At 39.5% G+C, this 26,995-nt stretch overlaps 1 protein-coding gene across 1 annotated transcript in view; it reads left to right on the top strand.

The window, feature by feature from the left end:
• The first annotated feature begins 256 nt into the window (after positions 1 to 256).
• ALDH1L2 (aldehyde dehydrogenase 1 family member L2) overlaps positions 257 to 26,995 on the top strand; it is a 36,848-nt gene continuing 10,109 nt past the window's right edge. Inside the window, exons 1-15 of the mRNA XM_074581135.1 lie at positions 257 to 567; positions 6,449 to 6,590; positions 8,827 to 9,061; positions 12,549 to 12,714; positions 13,554 to 13,655; positions 15,429 to 15,518; positions 16,549 to 16,683; positions 17,083 to 17,208; positions 18,619 to 18,710; positions 19,556 to 19,703; positions 20,454 to 20,573; positions 21,740 to 21,867; positions 25,723 to 25,873; positions 26,579 to 26,649; positions 26,756 to 26,861. Of these exons, the coding sequence (XP_074437236.1) occupies positions 517 to 567; positions 6,449 to 6,590; positions 8,827 to 9,061; positions 12,549 to 12,714; positions 13,554 to 13,655; positions 15,429 to 15,518; positions 16,549 to 16,683; positions 17,083 to 17,208; positions 18,619 to 18,710; positions 19,556 to 19,703; positions 20,454 to 20,573; positions 21,740 to 21,867; positions 25,723 to 25,873; positions 26,579 to 26,649; positions 26,756 to 26,861 (1,863 nt within the window). The 5' untranslated portion in view covers positions 257 to 516. The remainder of the gene's footprint in view (positions 568 to 6,448; positions 6,591 to 8,826; positions 9,062 to 12,548; positions 12,715 to 13,553; positions 13,656 to 15,428; positions 15,519 to 16,548; positions 16,684 to 17,082; positions 17,209 to 18,618; positions 18,711 to 19,555; positions 19,704 to 20,453; positions 20,574 to 21,739; positions 21,868 to 25,722; positions 25,874 to 26,578; positions 26,650 to 26,755; positions 26,862 to 26,995) is intronic.

The following is a 26,995-nucleotide window of genomic DNA, read 5'->3' on the forward strand; positions in this document are numbered from 1 at the left end:
GGGGGGCACACTGCTGGGGCCACTGAAGGCGCCTCGGACCACAAAATACCGCCCGGGTGGCCGTGACTCGCGTCCCCGTGGGCCGGGAGTCCCTCACCCCACCCCGCTAGTCCCTGCCGTCGCCCCCGTGGGCAGCAGCGGGGAGGGAGTGGGGGGCAGAGGGGCCTGCCTAGCTCCCCACCCTCTCCCCGGGGCTGCCCGGCCCCGCCGCCGGGGGGACGCCAGGGGTCGCCGGGGCCGATCCCTCCGTGCAGCCGCCAAGGAGGGCGCGGTGGCAGGGGGAGCGGCAGGTGCGGGGCTTCCCCGCCTCCACCCCTCCTCTGCCCGCCGCGCCGGTCCCCGCGGGCCCGGGCGGGGGCGCGCCGCCGCGGCCGCGGCTGCACGGTGCTGGCGGGGAGCCAGCGGCATCGGCGGCGGGGTTGCATCAGACGAGGCGGTCCGCCGCGGCCGCGGTACACGCTCGGTCTTCGCCGGGCGGTCGAGGGAACCCCGGGGGCCCGGCGGAGCTCCGCAAAGATGCTGCGGACAGGCCCTCGGCTGCTGCGGACGATCTGCACGACGGCCGCGGTGAGTGGTGTGGGGCGGGCAGCGGGGGGACGTGTCGTCCCGTCGTCGTCCGTCCTCCCCCCGAACCCCCGGCGCCGCGCCGTGCCCCGGGAGCGAACGGCGGGGGGCTGCTCCTCCCCGTTCGGAGGGCAACCGGGGGCCGAGCAAGGAGGGGGAAGTGGCATTTTTCGGGATGCGATGCGTATTGTCTCCGCCGGCGTTTTAGTAAAGCGCGTACGGGCGCGGGAAGGTGAGGAGGGCTCGGGAGAGGGCTCGGTTCGACTGCAGAAGCAGCGTCTTGCCCGGCTAGTCTGCGGGAGGGATCGCAGCCATCATCTGGGCGCTGCATCTTGCAGGGATGTGGCTGAAAGCTGCAGGGAACGGGCACCAGCGATGCTGTGATAAATCCCCAGTAATCGTGTGCGGAGAACAATGTGAGCGTGGCTGTTGGCTGCCTCCCTCATGCTGGATTACCCCTGTGAGAAGCTGAAGGTTGCCTTCTCGGTTAGGAAGGACCATGCCCGTCCTCAGCGCTGGAGAGAAGCCCCACGCTTTGGCCTAGGAAGAGTGTTTAGTTTGTGACCTTCTCATCGCCAGTTCCCAGCTCCGGGATGGTGGGTTGCTCGGGGTTGAAGTCGATGGCCTGAATTCTTCTGCACCCCGTGGTTTAGTTTTTTACAGCTCTGCGCATTTGTTCCAACCCACTCTTTATGTCCTGTTAAATATATAAACTGCAGAACTCCTGCAACTAACTGCTCCCTGAAAGCCTTGCCCAGTCCAAATTGTCCAGATGTGTAGGTCTGGCAAGCTGAATGAGGCTGGGAGATTTTTTTTCTCTCCTAAAGGCTGTTCTTTGTTTCATGTTTGACCAGTCAGTTTAGCGTGAGGACAGCAGTCCTCCAAAGGTATCTATGTGGAAGGTGTTAGAATAAAGAGATTTAACACAAGCTTTTGGGAAATGCAATCAGCAGTGCCAAAACATGAAAATGAATGACTGGTGAGAACACGCTGCCTGTAGATGTGTAGATGGGAGGGGAGGCTCTACGATAGGTTTCTATTTGGAGGCACTGGAATTTAGCACAGGTAGGGGGAACCTCTGTAGAAATAAAGTTGAAGTACTGCTTTTCAAAGGAGGCATAATTCTACATTCATTTTAAAAAAGATGTATCATATTAAAATATTTACTAGCTTCACTAAATTCCTATACAGAATAAATAAAATACTGTGATCTTTTTAATACTAAGCTTCATAACCACAGTAGCAGTTACTAAATGTTAACCTTCAAGAAATTCGATTAAACTTATAAGCAATTGATTGTTAGACACACATATGAAAGAGGCAGTAACAGAAAATTATTTTTATCTATGAAATAAATATTCTCCTATGAATAGGTTTTGTCACATCAGACTGTTCTGAGAGATGAAAATGTACCTCTTGGACTTGCCTTCCATTTTTAGGAACTAAAACTTGACAAGATAGTTAGCAGCATTTGTCAGGCTGCTTCTCTATGCAGTGCTTAATGCTGTTTATTAGTTTTATTTTTGATTAAATGTTTTTGAGGAAAAGAAGAAACAGAATGGAAGCAAACATTAAAACACTGTATATCTTTTAATAAGCCATTGTAAAATAAATTCCAGTACTGTATAAACAGATGATCTGGCCAGAATTTTTAAATAGGAAGTTATAATAGGCAGTGAAAAAAAAGTGGACTTTCAGACAAGTTGAACATTCAACATAAGACTGCTTGTACAAGTAATTCTCAGGTTTTGTGCTCCTTGTCTTTAGCTTATTTTCTTCATCCAAATTGTGAGCACTTGGGTCAGGGAAACAGAATTAATATTAATCTGTGTTACAATATAAACAAAATAGAAGGTTGAAGAAGAAATTAAGAGTTCAGACAATGAAAACATCAGAATTACAGTAGAGTGAGCACCAGCTTCTAAGTTCTTATCTTTCGGTAGCACTGTCATAATGACTACATTATTCTATGATTACTAAAGTAATAAAAGAAAGGCCAGATCTCTCGAAGCCACCTGAGCTGCCTTGTTTGCCGTAACTAGGGACTAGGTAATCTTACAAAAGTACAGCAAAAAATCCACTCTGATATTACATGATCATTAACCTTCCCGTCTGTCTGTTAATTAACGTTGTATGTCTGTAGTCAGCCAGGCAACTGCAAAAGAAATCTAGTAGAGCCTCTCAACATCACTGACAGAAACAATAAAAAGTTTAATTGTTGCACGTGTTAGTAATGATGCAGTATCCATCCAGCACATTATTCAACAATAAGGTTGTTTTACTTTTCTTTAATGAGCTTCCTTTCTACAGCTGGTAGTGATGGTATGCTGGCCAAAATGTGCTATTTCTATAAGAAATTAAAAACCAAGCTGTTTTTCATTTCTGCATAATCTTGCAGAACTTTCCATTTTAATGGTGTGTTATGTCCACATTAAATTATTCTAAAAGGATTTCACACTGTCACAGGTCTAATTCATCTTATGTAAAAATGCTTGAGGAGAATTTCCAAAATAAGATACAGGGTGGCTATAAGATCTTGTGCAGTTGCTCAACTGTCATGTTTCAAATAAGACAAAAAATGAAGGATTGAATTTGTTGTCTGATCATGCTAGCCCTTCCACATATTCCACACATTTCTCTTTTTTTTTTTTTTTTTAACTCAGTAGAAATCCTGTGCATGGCTGACTTGTGGGTTTGGCTTCTGCTTTCTACTGATGGCAGGGTATGTGTTAATGCGCTACAAGCAACTTGCCACGTCTGAGCCAGATGTTAATAGAAATTACACAATACACATGTACTATTAATTGGAAAAGTAACTCAAGAATCACTGGTCATAGCACAATTGCCAAATCAATCTTGCAATTGAAATCAATCTCCTTTTGAGTAACTTTCTATAAGCGTGAGACAGCAAAGCTGATTTGCTGCCCAGCTAATCTTTTTGTGTACTACAATGAAGGAATGGGACTTAGCCAGTCTGCAATCTTCTCAGTTTTGCCAGTTTTGGTTTTTTTGTTCCTTTGGAGTCCGTGTTCTATGTTTACTCCTCACCATTTTTTGACTCAGTTCCACAACTAGCACAAATTAAGCATGTGTAGATCTGTTGATTTACAGCAACTCATGCTTTGTAACTGAAACTGGTATGTAGTTCCATGTAATATGAGAATCAGATTTATTGATGGGGAAAAGTGAACTGAAAGTTAAGTTTAGGAATAGCGGATGCATATGTTGTTAACACTTTGTGAATAAGTGGAGAAAAAGTTGCTCTCAAAGTGGTGATAAATTTGGACTGAAAATTACGAGAAGATTGTCCAAGTATCAGAAAAGCAACAGAGTACAGCAGTGAGTAAAAGTACTTTGAAATGGAGGTCAGATAAATTAACAAAAGCAATCGTATGATATGATTGCTTGTGATCGCAGAGGACTAGATTTGTTAGCTAAGGAGGTCCCTTCCAGTCTTGTGTTCTTACTGAGAGATGTTAACAAAAGGATGAAAGTAAAATAAGTAACTCTCATCTGGACTATCTTTAATGTTTCTTCAATGCACTAATTGGGCTACCACTGTAAATTAGCACTGTACAGAAATCAGGATTTCATACCATGCCAAACATGTTCAGTGATCCAGCAGGTTAATCTTTCTCCAACTTGCCTGCTATAGTTAAAATAATTAAGTGACTAGGAAAATCTGATGGTTACTTTTTATAATGCAGCAACATTTCTGCTGTAAAAGCAAAGGTATCAATTGTAAAGCATTGGTAATGGAATCTACCTGCATCCATTGGGCCTTTCCAGACAAAGATTGCAAGGATAAGTTGTGCTTATTGTAATTCAGAGTAAGGGCTTGTCTTTATTAAGAACAAATAGTGGGCGTATTTTAGGCATTACTGCCCCCAGTGCAGCGCTGGTTAGGAATATAATCATCATCAGTCTCACAGATGTTTTTTACCAGCCAACTATAGCAATCTGATTTTGCAAGAGTCTGAGTTATGTTTCACCTTTGCATCTTACTAGATGTTACTATTGCAGTTGCAGTAGTGCTGACGAATGCTGTAATACAGGGGCAGTTTTAGTACACAGTTTCATTCTAAGGGAAAATATTGTCCCTGGACAAATAGTTATTTCCTCTTGTTTTATACAAAAAATAAAAAGCACACTTCAATATTCCTCTAGTGGAACCTGCCATTTCATAACTCCCTTTTCTGAGGCTAGCTGAACCACTAAAATGTAATTTGAAAATAGAAAAATGTATCCAAAATATTTGAACTGTGAAATGAATTGCAATGAAACAGATTGTGGTTTTGAGTAACCTGTTTTTCAGGACATTCCTGGTTGTCATAGAACATGTCATGTGATCTGATGGGCAGTCCAGACCATTTTGTATCCAATCAATGATCCCCATAGTCAAGGTATCCTTGTGTCCCAGCCACCGTAAGAAAGGCAAAAGAGGGAGGAGAAAAACATACAAGTGCCAACGTACAGAATAAATGTCAGTGGTTAAGATATTCAAACAGTGCTTTGATTTCCCTTGTTGTTCCGAGCTTATGGCATCTAATGGGTCATTCAAAAAAATGGAAGTCAAAGTCTAGTGGGTAAAGATGAAGTTAAGAATAAGGGTGGGGAGTATGTGGATTTATTTTCTACCTTTCATTCAGGCCTCCCAAGAGGAGGGATCTTTAATGGTTTGAGTCTAGGAATAGTTTGTACTACACACAACTTTGGGGAAGGTAAGTTTATTCTGTCTGGACGTTTCCTTCATAACCAGGTCTGCAAGTCCATTTGTTTTTCAAAGGTTTCCAGTTTTCAGTTTTCAGAAGCTGATGAAAAATGCAAAGGCGGTGCCTATAGCGACAGTCCCACCCTTCTGCCAGTGCCTGCATGCTCGTTCCTGCTCCCCCGCTGGACATGCGCTAGGACCTGTGGCAGTGCAATGAACTAGATTTGTGAATAGATCCAGTTAAGAATAAGATGCATTTTGTCAGGTCAATGCTTCCCTACCTCAGTACCCTAATCCAGTTCATGCAGCTACAGGAATATCAGTTCTGGCATGAAGGAGGTGTTAGAGGTGAGGGACTGGAGATAGGGTGGGAGAGGAGCACAATTGTCCCTAAATCTAAAGGGACTCTGAAGGAATAAGTAGTTTTCTCAGGGTGCAAGCACATGAATGACATAGCAGTATGTGATATCCTGATATCATAGTAGTGTTGTGATTCTAACTATCCTAAAAATAAAAAGTTGTGACAGTTATTGGCACCAGTCCCTCTGAAGAAGCTTAAACGCACATGTCCAGTGTACTGGGATGCAAACACAGGAGGCAGTGGAAGTCAAACAAAGGAACCTTGGCAGCATTTCCTTGTAGGAGGATCAAATGAATGATCATTACCTTTAACTTTGCAGGAACAATGCAAGCTTGTCTTCTTTAGCCTATACATATTAATCACAGACAATATGCCACCATTTAATTATGGGGATTTAGAGGGCGTGTTCCACGCACCTAAAGTAAGCCTAGAAAAATGTTTTATGTATCTGTTTCAAAAACTGTATTTTCATTTCTTATCGTATGTGTTCTGACTATGAATAAGATCATGGAGCCTGTTATTCCTCTTGTAACAAGCAATGGGTCTGTCTGATGAAAATACTGAGAAAGCAATATAAACATCAGTGACAGTATCAGATGATACTTTTATGTTAAGTGTATTCTCTCTGAATGGTACATTGCCTGTCATTAATCTAAAAAAAAAAAAAGATTATTATTCCTTCAAAAGTGATTGGGGTAAAAAGACTATTCCATTTTAAATAGAAATTAACATTGATAAAGAAGGAGGAAAAGAGTAATGTAAGCAACAACTTTGCATCCTAGAACATGCATTGTTTTAATTCTTTTTACCAGGCTTATCAACATAAGCTAAAGCTAGCCCTGATAGGTCAAAGTATTTTTGGACAAGAAGTTTATAACAAGCTGAGAAAAGAGGGCCATAAAGTTGTGGGAGTATTCACAGTGCCTGACAAGAATGGACAAGCTGATCCTTTGGGTAAGTGTAACCCTAATCCAAATGTTAAAATTACAGGCATACATAACAAACTTGCCTTTTCGTGAGAAGGTGGTATCTATATGGGAATGATTTGCATATATTGCCTTTATTACACTGGATTCAGCACAAGAACTCTGCTTTAACAAACACAAGTCCCAGAACAGGTTTAACCTTGTTAGTTAGTCAGTATTTAAAAGTAGTTTCTAACCATACAGAGCCATACATTATGATATTTAAAAAATAAATTAATCTGGTTGCTGTTGCTTTATTTGAATGTACATGCTAGAGGTAAACATCCTGAACTAGATCTGTATCTTAAAGCAAATAGCTGCTGAGCCTGTGCTCAGGCTCAAGTGTCTGTCACCTTTTTCACTGTGCTGTCTAGAGCACTCAAGGCATGAGGCCAAGACAGTTTATCCCTGGCTTTCTGCCCTTTCTGACAAGCTTGCATGCGGCAGTGTACCTGCAGAGCCTCTTCATCTTCCACCTGGACTAGGGAAAACTCATTGAAAAGGGCAGAGGAGGCTCTGCTCTCCCTTTTCCCGTTGCCAAGATGCATAAGGATTTTCTAGACTTCCTAAAGAAAGAGTTGTTGCCTGACGGGTATTCAGAATTGTATTTATACAGCAGAATCCAGTGTAACAAAGAAGCTACTTTGGAATCATCTGAATTGTAACTTTTTTTATTTTCAGTTGCACTACAATAGTGAGTTAATATGATTAGCAAACGCGAGCGCCAGAATGAAGTACACCTTTGCGGATAATCAGAAATTAAAACTACATTCCATGGGTTGTCTCAAGTCTTTTTTCTTTTTTTTTTTGGTCAGGTCCTGACAGGTTTTCACAAAATTCTTATGAGGGAAGAATCAAACATAAATTTTGCTTACCTGGACTATGGCACTCCCAAACTAGCATATAGTGCTCAAGTTTATTATATTGTGTAACTCTACCTCATTAAAAGATTTAATCACACTTTGAAGAATTAGAGGAGGCAACTATTAGTTTAGAAAAAGACAATTCGACTATCCAGCTCTGGAAGCATACCATAATACTTGGTTATTTTATGTAAACTGTTGTTGTACAGTTATTACCCTAGCAGATGTAACTAAGCAAATCTTCTATCGATTTCAATCCTATATTTATTTTAACTAAACCATAGAATTAGTTTGTTTCTCTCCCAAGGAAAAAAAAAAGAGATAAATTACTAGATACTTTGTTGCTTTTTAGTTCCAAATGACTCAAACAGTTTAAGTCTGAAATGAAATTTGCTAATGTTTCTATATCCTCAGACAGCTATGATTTTTATTTCTAAAAGCAATTGCAGTACACACTAATGTTCATGGAATGATATTTAAGGAAGTATTTACTTAAGACCGAGGCTAATAGGCTAAAGATACTTCAGGTCAAACTCAAGATCCAATTTCAGAAGTGAAAAAGGTAAAGCAAAGTCCAAAAATGTGGTTAGAAATACAAATTAAATCAGGTGAATTTTCCATACCTCTTCTTGTTTCCCCTTTTCTTCCTATTACACATACAACTTGATGGATGTAGAAGGATGTATTCTACTATCCTACTGTCTGCGATGAGTTATTAAGCAGTTGAGCAATAGAATTTATTAAACCCATAAAAATTCTCTCTGCAATCAGTGCAGTTGTTTTTTTCTCACCTTTGAGCCTAATTTTGGGTGTAGCTGTGTGTCTCACAGATAAAAGGAAGTATATCCAGCAGGCATCAGTAAAAAGAATTATGAAAATATTACTGAAGGCCTCTGGCATCTCTAATTGTTTGCACCGCATGGCAAAATGCTGCTGACTTGAGTGATTATTAGTTGTACTCACATTCACATACAAATTGCTGATGTGGAAAATTAAGTTCTGCTAAAAGAAAACCTGTTGCAGGCAAATGTAATGACCGGACAGGGCATTAAGCGTCACTGTTAAATAGTCAATAGCCTTCATTGTTCTTTTCTGCTTTCACTGGTACTTATTAACCAAGTCATAAGGGTGAACTTAAAGTTGAGAATGACATAAGCTGAGGAATGAGAATCAAAGGCAGAATTAATAAAATATATCCAAGTGCAAAGGTTTTTAAACAACATACGGAACAGTACAAAGGGCGCTCCATAATCATACACTTGATGATCTGCTTGAGTTATCATGCAATTTCTCTCTGATTTCAAGTTTGAATTTTTAACACAAAATGTGAATTAAAAAAAGAAAATTGTTCTTGCCCCTCAGCACTGGCAGCAGAGAAGGACGGCACTCCTGTTTTTAAGTTCCCCAGATGGAGAGCTAAAGGCAAACCTATCCAGGAAGTAGTTGCAGCCTACAAATCGGTTGGAGCAGAGCTAAATGTCCTTCCGTTCTGTACACAGTTCATCCCCATGGATGTTATTGACTGCCCAAAACATGGCTCAATTATTTACCATCCATCCATCCTACCACGTCACCGAGGAGCTTCTGCAATCAATTGGTGAGTTTTGTGTGTCAAAACTACATGTAGGACACATGAGGATGTCGGTCTGTACCCATTACTCGTGGTAATGTTGGCACAGTTCTGTTGACTTGCAGCTGCCCTGAAGGAACTTCTCTGAAGCAGCTGAGTATTTGATTCATCAACTTCACTTCATGTCTGAGATTTATTATAATTTCCAATGCAAGGGCAGCTGTTATTCTGGGAAGACCAGTGCTGTGACATCCATATAATTTGGTCACACAGGCAAAATCAACAATCTGTAGTTCTCATAGGCGGGACACTGCCCTTCTGGTTCGTCCCCCACAAACGCTAGATCACTGTCACAACAGGGCTTGATGCAGAGCCTAAAATTTCACAGAAGGAAAGGAGAAGGGAGAAAAGAATCCACCAGAATAAACCTTATTTTACTGTCTTCCTAAGCAATGCACGGCTAGATTCAAAATGCTACTGTGAAAGAACTACACTGCAATAATGACCATAGTAGACTCAGATTTAGCATTCTTGTGACAACAGAAATGCTGTTATCACAGTGTTTAAATTCAATAAGAAATTCTCTAAATATGAAGAAACAATCATGAAAGTATCTTACAGGCAGCATGATGATTATCTAAAGACACAATATTATAGATTCAAAGTAAAGGCTTTTTTTCTTTTTTTTTTTTTAATCCATAACGGAAAAAAAGCTAAGCTGAACTACTTAAACAGAGGAGTAAGGGAGACCATTAGAGACATAAAGAAATCCTTCAAAAAGTGGCAGTTGAGTCCAAGTGAGTAAAATAAAAGAGGGCATAAACTCTGGCAAATTAGATGTAAAAAGAGAGTAAGGCAGTCCAGAAAAGAAATAAAGAACCAGAATTTAAAGGCATAAAATTGAATAATAACTATGTTCTCAAATGCATTCAAGGTGGGAGGTGTATACGGTGATATAGGTGTTTGATATAAAAAAAGGTGCTTATCAAAGAGAACACCATAGTAGGAAATCTGTATTCAGGATGGAGGAGCTTAAGAGCTTACTACCATACAGCCCTTCTTTGTGTAGAATAAGTCAGAACAATTCTCTTGTGCTGAACTGTGAGTAAAGGAGTTTTTAGATAAACTGATGAATGAATAAAAATCTCTTCTTAGGACCAGGGGACTTTCAAGCAGAGGTTCTGCAGCCTTCTGTTCCTTCAGATTGTGTTGGTGCAGGAGACTGGAAAACAGCAAGAGCAATACCAGTTTTAAACGGGCTCTGAAGAAAACCCAGGAAACTATAGACCAATCACTCTGATTTCAATATGTAATAAAGAATACAGTTTCTACACAAATGGGTAAATGTGGTAATGTGAAAGTGAGGTTAAGAAAATGGGTGGTCAAATTCAAAGTTAAAAAATATAATATACATAAAGGAAAAAAACCAGCTATATATAAGCAGCAATAAAATTTAAGTTTGTTGTTACTCAGAAAAGGGACCATGGAAGGATCTTAAATATTGTCTGTATCTCAGTTAGGACATGAAGGAGCTAGAAATGCTTCAGAAAAAGCTAAGAAAGGTGGTCAAAGCTGGTCAAAGAACAGCTTCCACATGATAGGAGAGAAATCTAGGCATCTTCAGAGTGGAAAAGAGGTCATTGGGAAGGAAATGTGCCAGCAGTGTAGTAAGCCACAACAGACACGTGAAGGTGAATAAGGAATGATTGCTCATTCTTAATCAAAAATTAGGGGGCGGTCTGCAAAGAGATCAGGTAGTAGGTTTTGATTAAAAGAGGAGGTACTTTTAACCCGTGTAGTCCATTATTAAACTGTGGAACTGCACACCTAGAGAGCTCTAGAAGCATGTTTTCATGGAGGAAAAGTTCATCAAGATCTATTCCACAGGAAGATGTAGATACTGACTCTCTTTCAGGAAGTTTCTGAGGTGAAGGTTTCCAGAAATGGGAATGTATCCCAATGGTGGATCACAGGGTCCTTCAGTAAGCACCTGCTCCTGCCCTTCTCAGATAAAGGCTGTTGTCCTAAGACCTGTAAACTAAGCTAGGACTTGGCCTTGGCTGACCATTCTCATTTTTCACCCTTGTACCCCTTGCTCTCATCATAACTTCTTTCATCTGTTGTGGCTACAGTCCTGGTGCTGATCACACCCCCCTTTCCTCCTACAGTGTGACCGAGAAAGCATGTGGGAATTAGGCATAGCTAAAGGGCCACCAGGCACAAACAAGGGTCCTAGGCCTCTGAGGGTTCTTCACTCCATCCTTTACAGCCTCTTCCAGCTGCTGCCACTTTGTTATCAGCAGCTGTCTACGGAGGGAGCTGATGGGTGGAGGAGGGGGCACACAGTAGTTCTCATCCTGTCACCTATTCAGCATCAGGGGCATTTGCCCATGGTACCTTCTCCTCCAGCCATGCAGAGGACATCTGCTTCTCACCAGGGTGCTCTTTCAGTGTTTGTACATAATATAAAAAGGAAGAGACGCTGCTTAAATGTGTGAAAAGTCTGATATGGGTTAGCCAAACTTCTGTAAGCTTTCACTTTTGTGAACCTGCCAACTTCCCCAGTTGGCTTTAGAGTTTGTCCCTTGTTCTGCACAAATGTGTGCTTTACTCCTTTTATTAATGCAGTTTTCAGTGACTACAATGAATAGTGATTTTTCACGTATGTAAGCCAGATCTTAGATGATCCTGTTACAACAGGGACTGGCAAGGCAATACTTACATGAGATTACGTCTTGCAGAAAATGGCATTGGTGTTTGCATGCAGGCGAATGGTTAAAAGCATGAAGGAAAGATACGTATCTCTCCATTTCTGGCTGCTCCCTTAAACACACTTCTTTTTGATTATACATCCTTCTGAGGCACATGTTATTCCAAAGGAGAACTGGAAATCTAAGTGTCTGAAATTCCCTTCAGATTCAGAGGCAGATCCTGAGCTGATGGGAATCGGCATAGGTCTATTGTAAGCAGTGCTATGCTCATTCACAGCAGCTGAGAATCTGGCTGGATATAAATTCCCGTAATAACTTTTCCTTAAACAGTTGCATCATTTTTCACTCTGAGTTTAGCTCTTTTTCAGCATGGGGCAACTGTACTTCCCTTGCTGACCTACAGATAAGTTGTGAGGCTTAGCTAATTACAGTAAGCTGTGAATTATTCAGATAATATGCTGTGTAGATGCTTCCATCTTTTGAATTATGTCATAACTATTGCACACATTTGGCTCTGTGTGTCTTACCACTAATAATACTTTAAAAATAATTATCACAATGAACTGTTTGATAGACATCCTGGATTCAGTTGCAGCATTTCTTATGTCACTTGGTGGAAACCACACATCAACATATCAAAACTGGGTTTCTGACTATGAAATGAGCAATGAAACTAGTATTAAAGATAGTTAGGAATTTCTTTTTTATCTACCTAACACAAATGAGTGTGTAACAGATAGGTTTATATCCCTGACTACTTTTCATACTGTCTGTATTTAATGTAAGGCTTTTTTTATGTCCAGGACTTTAATTCAAGGAGATAAGAAAGCAGGATTTACTATTTTTTGGGCTGATGATGGTTTGGACACTGGACCAATACTTCTGCAGCGAGAATGTGATGTTGGCCAAAATGATACTGTGGATGACCTGTATAACCGGTTTCTCTTCCCAGAAGGAATAAAGGCTATGGTATGTTTAGCTCTACTAAATATCCACATTTTAAGAGGAAAAGAAAAGCAACTGCTGGAGTTTGAAAGTGAAGGAAATATAGTCAAGATGCATATATTTGGTAAGACAGAAGTTGTAGTGCTCAGCTGAATCCTAGACTTCAGTGGAGCTGTGCTGCTTTACGACAGCTGAAGAAGTGGCCTCAGAATATTTGTTGCTGGCAGTGGGCAGAGCATATCCTGTTTCCACAGAAGTCAAGAAGCCAATTTGTCTGAAATGTAGCTCTTTCCACAGATTTCTTGAATGTTTTTACGAGGTGAAATTTTTTACAGGCTCAGAGAGAGCAGAAAGTTAGGGGTGGGGTTTTAAAAAAAAGGAGGGTGTTTTGAGTTCAGAGCCCTGGTGAATTGGCTTTGGATTTTCTATGCTTGTCCTTTTTTTGTTTTGTTTTAAAATGAAGAAAACAAAATGCATAAAAAATACTTAGCATGGCTCGTTAGGGAATTTTTCTCTCTCTCTGTTTAAATGCAGATAAATAACCTTTTGCAGAAAGAAAAAGGAAAGAGTTGAATGCAAACATACAGAGACGCTTTCTGGTCCTGCAGAATTTAGGCGGCTGCTATATATTTGGTGACTAGGTACCCCCATCAAATTTCTGAGGCTATGTCTTTTGTCAAAGAAGTTTAAGCATATATGTATGTTAGTAAGTGCAGCATTAGTCCTCTAGATTTTGGAAATCCTAGGTTTTAAAAATAAACCAGTTCCCCTTGTGGCAGGAAGTCTTTTTCTGTCATTCACAAGTAGGACTGAGGAAAAAGGGCAAACCAAGCTAACATTAAATTTGTTACTTTTTCACTTAGGTGGAAGCTGTACATCTAATTGCTGATGGTAAGGCTCCTCGTATACCTCAGCCTAAAGAAGGGGCAACATATGAAGGGATCCAGAAAAAGGAAAATGCAGAGGTAGTGTTAAATAACACTTGTTTGTGCGTATCAGTAGAAAAGTTGTTATTAACCCAGATTACAATAGTAGTGATATCAAGTTAACATGAATTTTAACTCAGCTGTTTCCCCACCTCTTGTTCCTGGGATAACTCCAAGGATACATGTTTCAGCAGCTACATATATTTAGAAACTTGGTGTCATACTTGGGATCATCTACACACAGCTAGACGGCATCTGCACCTTCAGCGGATTCTTAATGTGTTACCATACTTTTAAATGCAGCATTGAATGGAGATAGCTTTCTCTGTTTGCCAACAGTGCGTACTAAATTCTCTACCAGAAATAGATTTGATATTAACAAGAGCAAGTGTTGGCACCTTTCCTATTAGTACCAGGAAAAGAAAATACAGGTCATGTAAACAAACAATAGATAAAAAAAATATTTAAGCACCCATATAAGAACTATATAAGCACCCCCACTGCATTAGTTGGATCTTCTTTGTGGTTGGGAAGGCCACCATAAAATGGCAGTGAATGCTGCCTGTAATACCTTCTTTTCCTTTTCCAGACCAGTGCAAAAGTTAAAAAAAAAAAAAGTAAAAATTATTCCAACTATTTCAGTCTATTGCCCATGGTGACTGTAGTCCTTTCCACCTGAAATATTGTAGGTGATGCTTTTTATCATGTTTCAGTTCCTGACTTACCTTAGAAACAAATAGCTTTCCATAAGGATATTGTTTTTCATCCCTTTAATATAATATGAGGAGCTCCCTTGGAGTGAACTAGCTTAATCTCCCTGATGTAAAACTGTTCTCATTGGCTTATAACTTGCTTCTAAATATTCTTTGTGCGTAAACTGAGAAGGATGATGGGATGATGGCTGAGTTACTTTATTGAATAGCTATTCTGATACTTTCATTCATTTTGTACACGTATTGACAATACTGCAAAGATAAAGGAATACATTTGCACTGGTGTTACATATTAAATATACAGGACATTCTTAAAACATTATTTCCTTTTTCCTCAAAGTCTTACAGGACTTGCAAGTGGTAGCAGGGATTCCATTTGTGAAACAATTTATAAAGGGCTAATAAATTATTAGAAAGGATGTTAATAAAGGTTCGTAGATTTATTAAAGAACTTAGGATCCAAGCAATAAATAGATCATCTTCAGCAAAAAGTGATACCTCAGACATACACTTATTTATATTTATACTATGCTTATAAAATTTCTTAATCACAATATTAATTATTTATGGATGAATACCTGGTAGCAAGAGTTATAGTTTCATTATATTAGTCTGAGAAGGAGAATCTGTGAAAAGATATAGACTGCACAGAACACAGAAGCGTTAAGAGCATCCCATTTGATAAGTTTTTGATGATTAACCAACTGGAGATCACTGATCTTCCTTTATTACACCAGACCCTTTCTGTGTTCTTAAATAAATGGATAGTTGAAAGAGAAGGAGGGAGAATGCGTAATTAGAATCACAGAATGGTTCGGGTTGGAAGGCACCTTAAAGATCATGCAATTCCAATCCCCTGCCATGGGCAGGGACACCTCCCACTAGACCAGGCTGCTCAAAGCCCCATCCAGCCTGGCCTTGAACACTTCCAGGGATGGGGCACCCACGACTTCTCTGGGCAACCTGTTCCAGCGCCTCACCAACCTCATAGTGAAAAATTTCATCACGATATCCAATCTAAATCTTATATAGGAAAACATTACTAAATTGATTTGTACCTAAACAGAGAAGAATTAGCTGGCATGTCTTTATTTCCTAGATCTCCTGGGACCAACCTGCAGCAGCTCTGCACAATTGGATTCGAGGGCATGATAAAGTGCCTGGAGCATGGACAACAATAGATGGCCAGGTATGCTCTGAAAACCAGAATAGTCTTCTTTTCTATACCCTCTTTTTGACCTTTTTTATTATAAAACTAAAGGCATCCTCATACAGGTGAATACAAATGAGAGTTACATTAGAGTAGCTCTCATTTGATGATGATGTTTTTCATATATCTAGAACATGCACCTAAAAAAATGTACAGAACACAGTAGTTAAGATACTTTATTTTTTTTATGATAGATCCATTTAATTCAAAGAAAAATAAGAACAATATCTGAAAAAAAAAATGGCATGGTACAAAGCAATACGTAAGAAAGGTAGAACCAGACTGTGCCAGTCATTTTGGGAAGTAGGCATGCATTACAGTATAATGCAACCCATGCTGTACAGTGGGCAACATCACAGTATTAACAGCAAAACGAAACACTGTGAGCTACTGAAATAACAAAGAAGGTTTTATTTTAAAGAGATTTGGGCCTAGATCATTTGCAGAAATAAACAGATCTCATTTTATCCAAAACCAGCTGCTTCCTTTCAATGTATTAAATGTACTATACATTTGATCCACACAGTACTTACTTAAAATACTTAAAAAATCTCATTATCTTTACTGGCTGTGACGTGCAGAATTTGTTACTTAACTATTAGCTATCTGCTGGCAGGCTGCTCCAAAAGCCTGGTTCTGCCCTAATATCCAGGAGCTGTTGCTGATTTGAGAACCCAGAAAGAACAGAAGTGCCCAAGAGAGAGGCAGCATTGCCAGCCTGGGAGCAGTCAGGCTTCTGCCCGTCTCTCATGTTGGGCACGCACTGAGAAAAGCTGCTTCCCTTTCTGCGCTGGTTCCAGCATGCACATTGTTGCAGCTAGGCAGCTTTGCAGGTTTAGGCAGCTTGCAAAGTTTTACGTGTCATGGGTTATAAAGATACAGAAATAATGTTGTAACATGTTTTCCATGTGTAGGTACTTGTATTTTACTTATATTAAAGCTTCAAAACAGTATCATTTCTTTATTAGAATTTTAGAACATGTGCACTTTTAATTCCATTTATTTTTAGGTGGTTACTTTTTACGGGTCATCGTTACTTGATGCTTCAGTGCCTGCTGGACAAGAGCTGGCAATAAAAGGTGCTTCAAGACCTGGACTTGTAACCAAGAATGGTCTAGTCATTTTTGGTAATGATGGGAAGATGGTAAGTGCCCACCCTGGCAAACATAAGCATGGATGGAATAACTTTAGCAAGAAGTGCAAGTAGTGTGGAATTGTCAGGCTATACAAATCTGGCTGCTAATGATAGACAGCTAATTTGCTTGGAGTTAATCAATCCTCTACCATCCTATAGTGAAGACATTCATGTTTTGCTTCTCACTTGATACATATTCATTTCCAATATGGATTAAAATGTTCTATGACTAGAAGAGAATCTGAAAGACAAGTAGGAGTAGCCTGTGTTAAACTACCTGCATTGTAGCAGCTTTCCTGCAGGCCATTTATTTTACTATTTCAATAACCATACCAATGCCTAAAAACTCTTCACACAAGGATGTATTGCCTCCCAAATAATTTAAAATCATGTGCTCTGATTTTTCAGGTACTAGTGAGAAATCTGCAGTTTGAGGATGGGAAAATGATCCCTGCGTCTAAATACTTCTCTGCTGATGAAACAACTGCCCTGGAACTTACAGAAGAGGAGAAAAAGATGGCGGAAGATATTAGGGTAATTCAATAAACTGCTTTAGTAGGATATTACTTTAGACAAAAGCATTGCATACTTCTCATTATAGGCAAGGCATATCTTTTATTTAGCCATGCAAGTTGTTTTTTGATAAAATGTACTCAAAGAGGGGTTGAATCTTTAGTTATTGACATTCAGGTGGAACTGGGAATTCGCTAGAGTATTTACATGTCACTTTAGAAAGTTTTCTTTCAGATACAAGTGATACAAAGGCAGAGATTGCAGGGTCAGTTATGGTAAATATCTATGAATGATGAAGGTGGGAGTGAGGAGAAACAAACAGACCTTCACCTCACAACAGTGAGGTTTTCAACACTGACAGACGTGGACAGTTCTGAAACCCTTTCTTCACTGTGGTGTTACTCAGTAGGACGTGCTCAGATTGGTCCTGTCGGACAAGCTCCAGGGAGTCTTAGAACAGCAGTCTGAAAGAGAACAGTGTCAGTTTTCACTCTGTACCCGTGTGCGCTGTCTCTCTTCTGCCACGGCCACACACAGGGGGCTGGCTGCAGAGGGATGCAGCAACGGGGCAGCAGGAGCGGAAAGCTCTCATAGCCAGAGAGGCACTTTGCTGCCCTCTCCTGTAATCCATCCCTCTGTAGTGTCATGGGCTTAGCTGAAAGTCTCATTTGTCATTAAAGTTTTCTCTCAGAGCAAGTGAATCACAGATGTCTTCCCTTCTGCTAACTCTGCTACAGGGTCAATAACTTTTGGCACAGGTCAAGCAGCTTGATGCACTAATATTTTAAACCGCTGCTTCAAGATTACCTTGAACCTGCTTGCCAGCAACCTAAATGCTGCCTGGAGCTATTGGCTGACTGAGACAATAGCAAAAAGAAATATAAACTCTGCAGTTCATAATACTACCTGCTAACTCTGAAACCTAATTATAATTAATCGAAATGTTACGTTACCAGTTATTTCACTGTTCGTGTTGGTGGAAATCTCCATCTCATGTATGTAGCTTAAACTACTTCTCAGCTCTGCCCAGGTGCCAGAAATGCCATCAATCCAGTCACAAAGTGCTCCAGGCTGTCCTTGCCTCTGCTGATGACGTATTGCGTAACGCAATGGGAAGTTATCATTTGGAGGATAAGGATCTTAAAAAAATGGGCCTAAAAATTATTAGCATTGTACCATTCAGGCTTCTTGCCTGATTAGATGAAATTATCATGGACAAACTAATATTTTTAATAAGCTAATTATGCTGAAGAATTTATTGGCTAACATCAGGTCTCTAGACAGCTTGAGACCCTCTTAAAGTAATTTTCTGTTTTAGAATTCTTTGAAATAATACATGTTGTAGGCACAGACACCAGAGAAAATATGGTTTGATAAATATTTCTTGGCATTAGGGGATTATTCATTATTGTTATTTTTATGTATTACTAGGCTATTTGGAAGGGAATTTTGAGCAATGTTGCTGTAATTGAGGATTCCACAGACTTCTTCAAATCTGGAGCATCCTCTATGCATGTTGTCAGGTAAAAAATATTCAAAATAACAAAATTTTGAAGCCAAAGTTGATGGAAACAATGTTGTCATGGTGCTTTTAAATCAGGGTTGATCAAACAGTGATAAAAAAAAAATCCCTGTATATTTTCCAACACTAACTATTCCATTTCCTACCTTTGAAAATGTAGTACGGTTCTGCTCCCAAAATTAGGAGATATTGGCATAATCCTGCTCTTTCTATTGAAGGAAAATTCCCCTTAACTTCAGGAAAATCAGCTGTATGGGGGAGCATGGTGATGCTTGAGCCTGTCTGCATGCAGTGACGGGTATCTTAAGACCAGGGGGCTGATTGGGAAGCTGAGCAAAGAACTGAGAGGGAGAGAGGAGACTTTCACAGAAAGAACTGAGCCTATGCTTACAAGTGCACTGAGTTTATGCTGTGCTGGGTCACCTCAGTTACCTTCTTTTTGCAACTCACATATCCCAGGCCAACATCTCAGATGTTTTTTTTTTAACATACTAATTCTTGTTGTTATTACTTACCAGTCTCATAGAGCTCTGAATGACCTCCATGTATTGGTTAGAGTAGTCCCATATACTGCTTTATCAATCAGTATATGTTATTTGTAATTTATTTCCAAAAGTTTACGTAAAAGTACCCCATAACTGACATTTCATAACACCCCCAAGTAAAACAATGGATTTCAGTAAAATGCACAACTTCTGTGCCATTGTTGTCAGAGAAACACACACACATATTCACATGCATACAAACTGGTGCCCAGCTTTGATCCCTTTCAACCTTCTAGTGATTCAGTTATTTAAAGAATTCTTTCATTTGTAATTAAACTTATTCTTTCTTCAAAATCTTTAGAATGCTAGAAGAGATCAAACAGAAATATAGTGGACTGCAGCTGCAGAATGAAGATGTGTATATGGCCACTAAGTTTGCAGACTTTATTCAAATGGCTGTCAGAAAATTCAGAGGAGAAGATAAAGAAGAAGAGTTAGTCATTGATTATGTAAGACCTTTTATTTTGCCTTATTTCTTAATCTTTCTTGGGCTTGGGGGGGAGGGCAGACAATGCATTTTATTAGACTACTTGATGCAGTAGGAAAAGCAACCAAATATTTGGTCATACAAACTCTCCTTTGTGACTTTTTTTTTGCAACTTTTATATATTTGCATTTCGTAATGGAAATATATATGTAATGTCACTTAAAATATTCCAGAAACGAGGAGATCAAAAACATGCCGTAGTTTACAATAGCTCACACACGGGCAGATATTCCTGTCTCCCCTGCGTTGTCCTGCCAGTATGCTTCAGTCAGAATGGTTCCAGATCTTCTGCTTTCCTGAGGCAAACAGTGCTAGATTTTTCTCATAAGAATCTGGACAAAAAATTTCTGTGAAAGGAGGATTCTGTGTTTTTTTAAGTCATCAAGCAAGTCAGGATTTCTTTAACTTGGGAATTATGCATTTGACTGAAGTCCATTAAGACCAGCTTTAACCAGGGTTTAGTATTGGTTTGAATATCAAGATCCAATGGTAAAAAATACAGAAATCTGCTTAACTATCTCAGAGTATGTTTATTGGCATTCAGGGAGAATATGATTTCTGTTTCATTTTACTCTTTTGTCCACTCCTAACAGCCATATATACCTCCTAAAATCCATCTGGATGTTGGCTGCAGATAGCAAAGCTTGTTAAGCTACATTAAAATCTTAGTTATTAAAAATTTAAATTAATTTGTTGTTTATTTCACTCTTAGGTTTCAAAAAATGTGAACAACATGACTGTGAATATGCCATACCAGTGTTTCATAAATGGGCAATTTATAAATGCTGATGATGGAAAAACATATGACACTATAAATCCAGCAGATGGATCAGTAAGTAATTTCTAAATATGACCATTACCAGTTTTCTCAATTTCTTTGCCTGTTATAAAATCTAAACCACTAACTGAATATAGCTAATTTCAAAACCATACAGTACACATTAAATAGCCCCTAGAAATAATTTGAAGTTTTAATTTACTTCTCAGTTTGTATATTCTACAGTTTTCCATTTCAGTCAAGCCGCACAGCAAAAATAACCTACTTCCACTTCAACTATTATGTCAATTTCCATAACAGTCTGTATGTTTTGCTTTGATTTCATTCTTGTTTAGCTTTGGAAACAAAAATTGCTGAAGTTTAGTTGCTAAAGAAGTATTTATTTTAGGATATTGTATATATTTCCTGCCAGTCATCAACTTCAGTTTTTATTTTACTTTTTTTTACAAATCGGTCATCTTACGGCAAGTGTGACTTTAAAATGTCCCTTTAAATTCTCAGCAAAGAAAATGACTTTTCAGTAGGAAAATATATACAGTTGCACTTCAGTCCTGAACTACTGAATCTTGGTTGAGCAACTCGTAACTATGAATTATAAATAAGAAGAGCAACTCTAATGTCTACATAATTGCCATTTAATTCTGGAGTAAATTAATTCTGCTGAAATCAATGCCACAAATTTCGCTATCATCAGAAGTCAGACTCTGGTACTTTTTCTGAAACTCATTATGGAATGGAATAAAAGTCATAACAATTCTGTAATAGAATTTACAACACGTGTATTTATAGAACACAATCATCATAAAATACCGTGTGTATATGGTGGTTAATGGTAACAGAAGCTCCATTCCTTAGGAATGGAACATGTGGGAGTCATTTTAGCATGTTTAGATATTAGATCATAATAGCACATATAGAGGCTTCCACATTTTGTAATATCACATTGATTTTACATATGGAAAGAGAGTGTGAAATCCAGTGGGACAATGCACCTTGCTGTTAAGAAGAAAGATCTTGGAATCTGAGTCCATGCAGCGTCCTCCAGATTCAGCCACCTCAGTTGTGTCTGAACTTTTTGCAGCCTGACTCACCCATGACAACCGCTGAGGTTGAGGTTATTAACTATTTGCTTTTACCTGGACAAAGAGTTTTGGAAGAAGGAATAACACTCTGCATCCCAGTCTCTCAGTTTGAGCTAACACAATGCTCTTTTTGGACAGATAATAGCCAGTGTATCTTCTGCTTCGTTGGCTGACGTTGACAAGGCAGTGGCAGCAGCAAAGGAGGCATTTGAAAATGGTGAATGGGGAAGAATGAATGCAAGGGAAAGAGGGCGACTCATGTACAGGTACGTGAAAGGCAGCTTGTGTTTGTTTCATTTTCTTAAATCTTATTGCTTTGTTCCTCTGAAGAATTGTTGCATAGTTTTCTGAATATGATGGATATTCATAATCCCACTGTCAGAGGTACCAGACTAGTCAACTTTTCATCACCTAATTTACTTCAGTGACTCAGGTCTTAGCTGAATAACCTTTCTTGTGGCAGAAAAGAATCTTCTGATTTCTCACTGCCACCACTTTTTTTATTATTAATTATGAATGGCAAAAAAGAATTTGAAGAAAACATCTTTTAAATACTTAATGGCTTCAGTTAATCTCTATGGATTTTGTGGCAAGGATTGAAAATTTCCTTGTAAAGTCCAAATTCTTCTGTATACATGAGGCTAAGTTTTAAAGGCAGAGTCTACCTATGTTAGGTAGGCGGAGACTTTTGACCTTGCTAAGCCTGCCTGCATCTGCTCTCCATACAGTAAACATACAGTGACACTGCCACCAATTTTGAAATAGACTGTGACTGATGCTAGATTTTCCAGGACCATATGCCAGCGTACTTCTCACCTGGCTAAAGACCCACTGTAGGAGATGTGTTGTGGTCTGTTGTGGAAGAATTGTCCTGTGTAGAAATTCTCTAAGCTGAATCCTACTGAGACACTTCCAGCTGAGCTGAGGCACTTCCAGCTCTCTTTTGTATCTGTTTCACTGTGTCAACCCTAGATAATGCCTGCTTCTCTTTTTGGCTGTGTTATTATTGTTTCAGAAGATAAACAATGGTTTTGCTGAATGAATGGTATTTTAATGGTGAGTTTTAAGCCTTGATGGGCAAGAGATGTTCTTGGAAAGATGACCATGTTAGCTAGATATTGTGAGAGCAATAGCGGAGGCAGCTAATAAAAGCTCAATTCCTATGTATTCTCCATACACAGCATGATGCTTCTGGTGCCTGACAGCAAGCACAGGGAGAACACTGTCTTGCAAACTTGGGGTGACTGGAAGCTTCAGAGCTTCTCTTTAAAGAAAGCCTCTTTTGTGGAGCTATATGAAGAGCTTTCACTGCTTTTTTAGTTCTAGGACATGCAAATGAATGAGTAGAGATGGGTAAAGAAGCAGATCGCTACTTTTGAATGCCCCAGGTTCACATTTAGTTAATGTGATGATGGAAAACCAATTGTCAGCACAGATGTACTAGTCAAGTTCTGATCCTGTTCAGTGGATGGAAAGCTACTAGTTACTGTGCTTGACATAGCGGTTGGCTTTAAGGAAGTTAGGATCTCAAATAGACCTGAAACTTCCTGCCCTAAGGAACTCATGAAGGAGTAGATCCTGTGTATCGACACCTTTCTTCTGCAGGGTGTAGTCTGCAGGCTCATCAACATTACTGTTGGATGTCCTGGTCAAGTCAGTTGTGCTGAGGAGACTGCACATCTGTCTAGAGGCAAGAAAAGGAATTTTTTTCACCTTCAGAAAATATAATCTTCAGTAGCGTGCCCATACCCACTGCTATATGAAGCCTTTATTGTGCTGTTCCAGGAGGCTAGCCCTGGACGCCAGAACACACAGCAGAAGAAGGATCAGTTACACAGTGAGCAGCTGCGGGATGGCAGCAGGCTATGCATTCGGGTGGCAAGGCAAAATAACAGTCTGGCAGTTTGGTTGGGTGCAAGGGTGGGTCACTGCTCTGGGTAACATCTGTGAGGGTGTGGAAACTGAAGATCCATCTCATTCAGAGCTTTGGAATATGCAACTAGAAGATGACCCTGTTCTCATAAGGGTTTAGCCTGGTGAGACAGGAAGGAGTTGGGAATCCATTGCACGTCTGTGGTCTGGCAGCTAAGGAAGAGGAGCAGGGGGAATTGTGATTCTGTACTTGGGATACTTGGGCTGTGTCCATGTAGTGTACGCAGCAGATCATTTGTTATCACATTAATATAGCTGTAAGACTTCTTACTTTGTTAAATGCTTTGGGTCCAAATTCCCCTCCCCTCTTTTACCATAGCCTTATGAACCAAGTAGATGTAATTAAAAATAAAAAAGTATTAAAAAATGCCACGTTTTACAAGACATTGAGGTATTTTAGCAAAAAAGAATGAAAGCAAAACTGAAAAATCTTTTTGTCTCATAAAGTATGTGACCAGGCCTTGGAAAAAGGCCTGTAGGACTCTAAAAAGTTGAGTAGGCATCACAACAGCAAGTCAGAACTCATATTCAAATTAAATACAGTTGATCACTTAAATTTTTCACAAGGGTGCACAGATTCAAAGCATGTACAAACTTGGGTTTAATTTGTATTAGGAATGTAGAGTGCTTGAGAGCCCAAGTTAACTCTGCCCCAAAGAGGAACTTTTAAGGTCTTAGAGCTACTGCTCTGCATTTTACAGTTGCAAGATTTGTAAGCATAACTGTTAAGCACAGGGAAAATGTAACTCCCCTGCACTACATAGATTATTCCTGGATTAAACTCTTCTCTCCCTAGGTGACTGGCTTTGTAGGAGAGTTATACCAGAGTGTTTATGTTGCAAACCACTCCCAGTACGAGTGAAGGCTCTCTCTGGTCCACCTTAATTCAAACAAGGCCCCTTTTTCTCTGGCCTCTGTTCAAACTAGAGATTTTGAGCGATGAACCAAAGAGAAGGTTTGTACTATTAAAGCCCGTAGCTCTGCTACTTTGTCTTAAGGCATCATTAATAGAAGATATTAAGCATACATTAAATGGAACCTTCTCGTTGTCCCTGAGGTGCCATATCCATTCTTTTACACAGTATTGCTGATTCCTGACCTGTAGGTGGGTCTCCAAGATACAGTTAAAAAAGGTATTAAAGAGCATTTTTCTACATCTCTGCAAATGCTTTAAATGGGCAGAATTTACATAATGGAAAACTGGGTTTCACACCCAGTTTTTAATACTCTTTACAGGATCTAAAATGCACTCGGTTAAGCTCTTAAAATCACATGGGAGTTCTGATTATATTTCTGAGTATCAAAACACAGATAGAAGCTTAAGAAAAACATTGATGCATCTGTTTCACTGCTATGTGAGAGATCTAAGACTGAATGTAAAAAGTCATTCATGCAAACAGACCTTTCTGCCTGAGCAGGGGACCACTGAATTACAAGAGCTCCTCATAAGTATAGGTATCTGTCTGTCCAGATGCATTTTTGAGACACTCTGATAGCTACTGTTAACTCAATAATATTCACCACAGTCTTACACTTCACCATATTGTTTCATAAATCTAACAGATGGAGAACTTGAGGCCCAGGGAGACCATGGCCCAGATTTTCAAAGGTACCAAGGCATATAAAATTCAATTTGCATTACAGCTAGAGAGCTCTGCCTTTGGACATCCGTGTGCCTTTGAAGCATTTAAGTATTTTAGTCCAATTTCAGACAATACAAAGCAGCATTATGAAGCTAGGTTTCTCAAATCTTAAACTAGGATCTTGAGTGCTCCTTCTTGGTACTTTTGATTACTTGATATTTCTTACATTACCGTGTATTTGCTTTCTGACTTACTGGTCTGATTTTCTATTGCTGCCTCCTGGTAGTACAACAGAAAAAGAGTATAGCTTTTCTAGTTATTATTTTATTTACAAACTCATACTTGAACAATCATCAGGTAAGTTTTCACAGTCCATGTCTTCATCCAGTGTCTACTACAGCCAATGTGAAGACATTTGCAGACCTTAACAGGCTATTGTTCAAGCTCTTACTGATATCAATGAGCAGCGGCTCCAATGCTCCACCTCCAAATTCAAGGGAAATGCTATTTTAATTGCGGATCTCTGCCATACTAAATATCATTTTAAGCTGTCAATGGTTAGATGTCACTTCTCTTTCACATGAATTTGTAATGATTTTATTAAAGACTTGCAGACCTGATGGAAGAACATCAAGAAGAATTAGCAACAATAGAGTCTATCGACTCAGGAGCTGTCTACACGTTAGCTTTGAAGACCCATGTTGGAATGTCTGTGCAAACATTTAGATACTTCGCTGGATGGTGTGACAAAATTCAGGCAAGTGAATATGTAAAGGTAATAATCAATGGCGGTGCTTCCCTACACTTTTTTTTCTGACACAGTGCCAAAAAGCAGTGTTACCAAAAGTAATCAAGGAATCAAAAAATATATCAAAATCAGAATTTTACCTAAAATGGGTCTCCCTGGCAATACAAAAGTGCAATCTGCTTCCAATTGGAGAATATGGATTTAGAACGTGACTCTCAATATCTAAGAAAACCATTGAGGTGTCATGGTTGATCTACATGCTTAGTCAGCTCTTGATTATTGATGGAGCAAAATGTCATTGTGGTCATCATGTGGGTAAGTGCAAAGACTCATGTGCTATGTCACATTCTGACTGAGGCTGGTGTGTTTGCTTGATGACACAGTCCGTGGCACAGCTTGAACAGCATTTCCTCAATTATCTTTAAGATACGCAATTAAGAATATCATTCAGCTTTTTTTCGTCCATCAGACCCTCACTTTATGTTCTTTGATACTTTTGTTATCTATGCTTTTATTTCATCCAGCTGAAAATCAGGAGTTGACTACAGTATCCATAGTATGAAATACAGTAGAAGCATCCCTGCCCCTTTCTCTGATGCAAAAATGCTTTGGAAAGCCTACTCTGTGGCTTTCCAAAACATACCTATATGGCAAATATATTTGTAATAAAAATGATTGAACAGTATCACGATGTGTCCCTCCGCTGTTTTTTAGGGTGCTACAATTCCAATTAACCAGGCCCGGCCAAACCATAATCTAACATTCACCAAGAAAGAGCCAATAGGGTAAGCATCACTTTTTTCTTCTTAGTGACAGCCTTGACATACAGAAAAGACATTCAAAAGTTGCCATCAAAATTTTGATTTTTCCCTGTTTTTTCCCTACCTTAAGTGTCTGTGCAATTGTTATCCCCTGGAATTACCCGCTGATGATGCTTGCATGGAAGAGCGCAGCATGCTTGGCTGCAGGCAACACACTCGTACTCAAGCCAGCTCAGGTAAAAATAAAAAGGGTTGTACAGGTGGATCAGGTCCTCCACTATTTATTCAGGCAAAATAATTCAGGCAATCTAGTGGATTTCACCCATAGGTTGACTGTGTCATATGTTTTAAAGGGCACGTATGAAAATAC

The sequence above is a fragment of the Larus michahellis genome, chromosome 1, assembly GCF_964199755.1.
Source record: "Larus michahellis chromosome 1, bLarMic1.1, whole genome shotgun sequence".
In the NCBI taxonomy this organism is placed as follows: Eukaryota; Metazoa; Chordata; class Aves; order Charadriiformes; family Laridae; genus Larus; species Larus michahellis.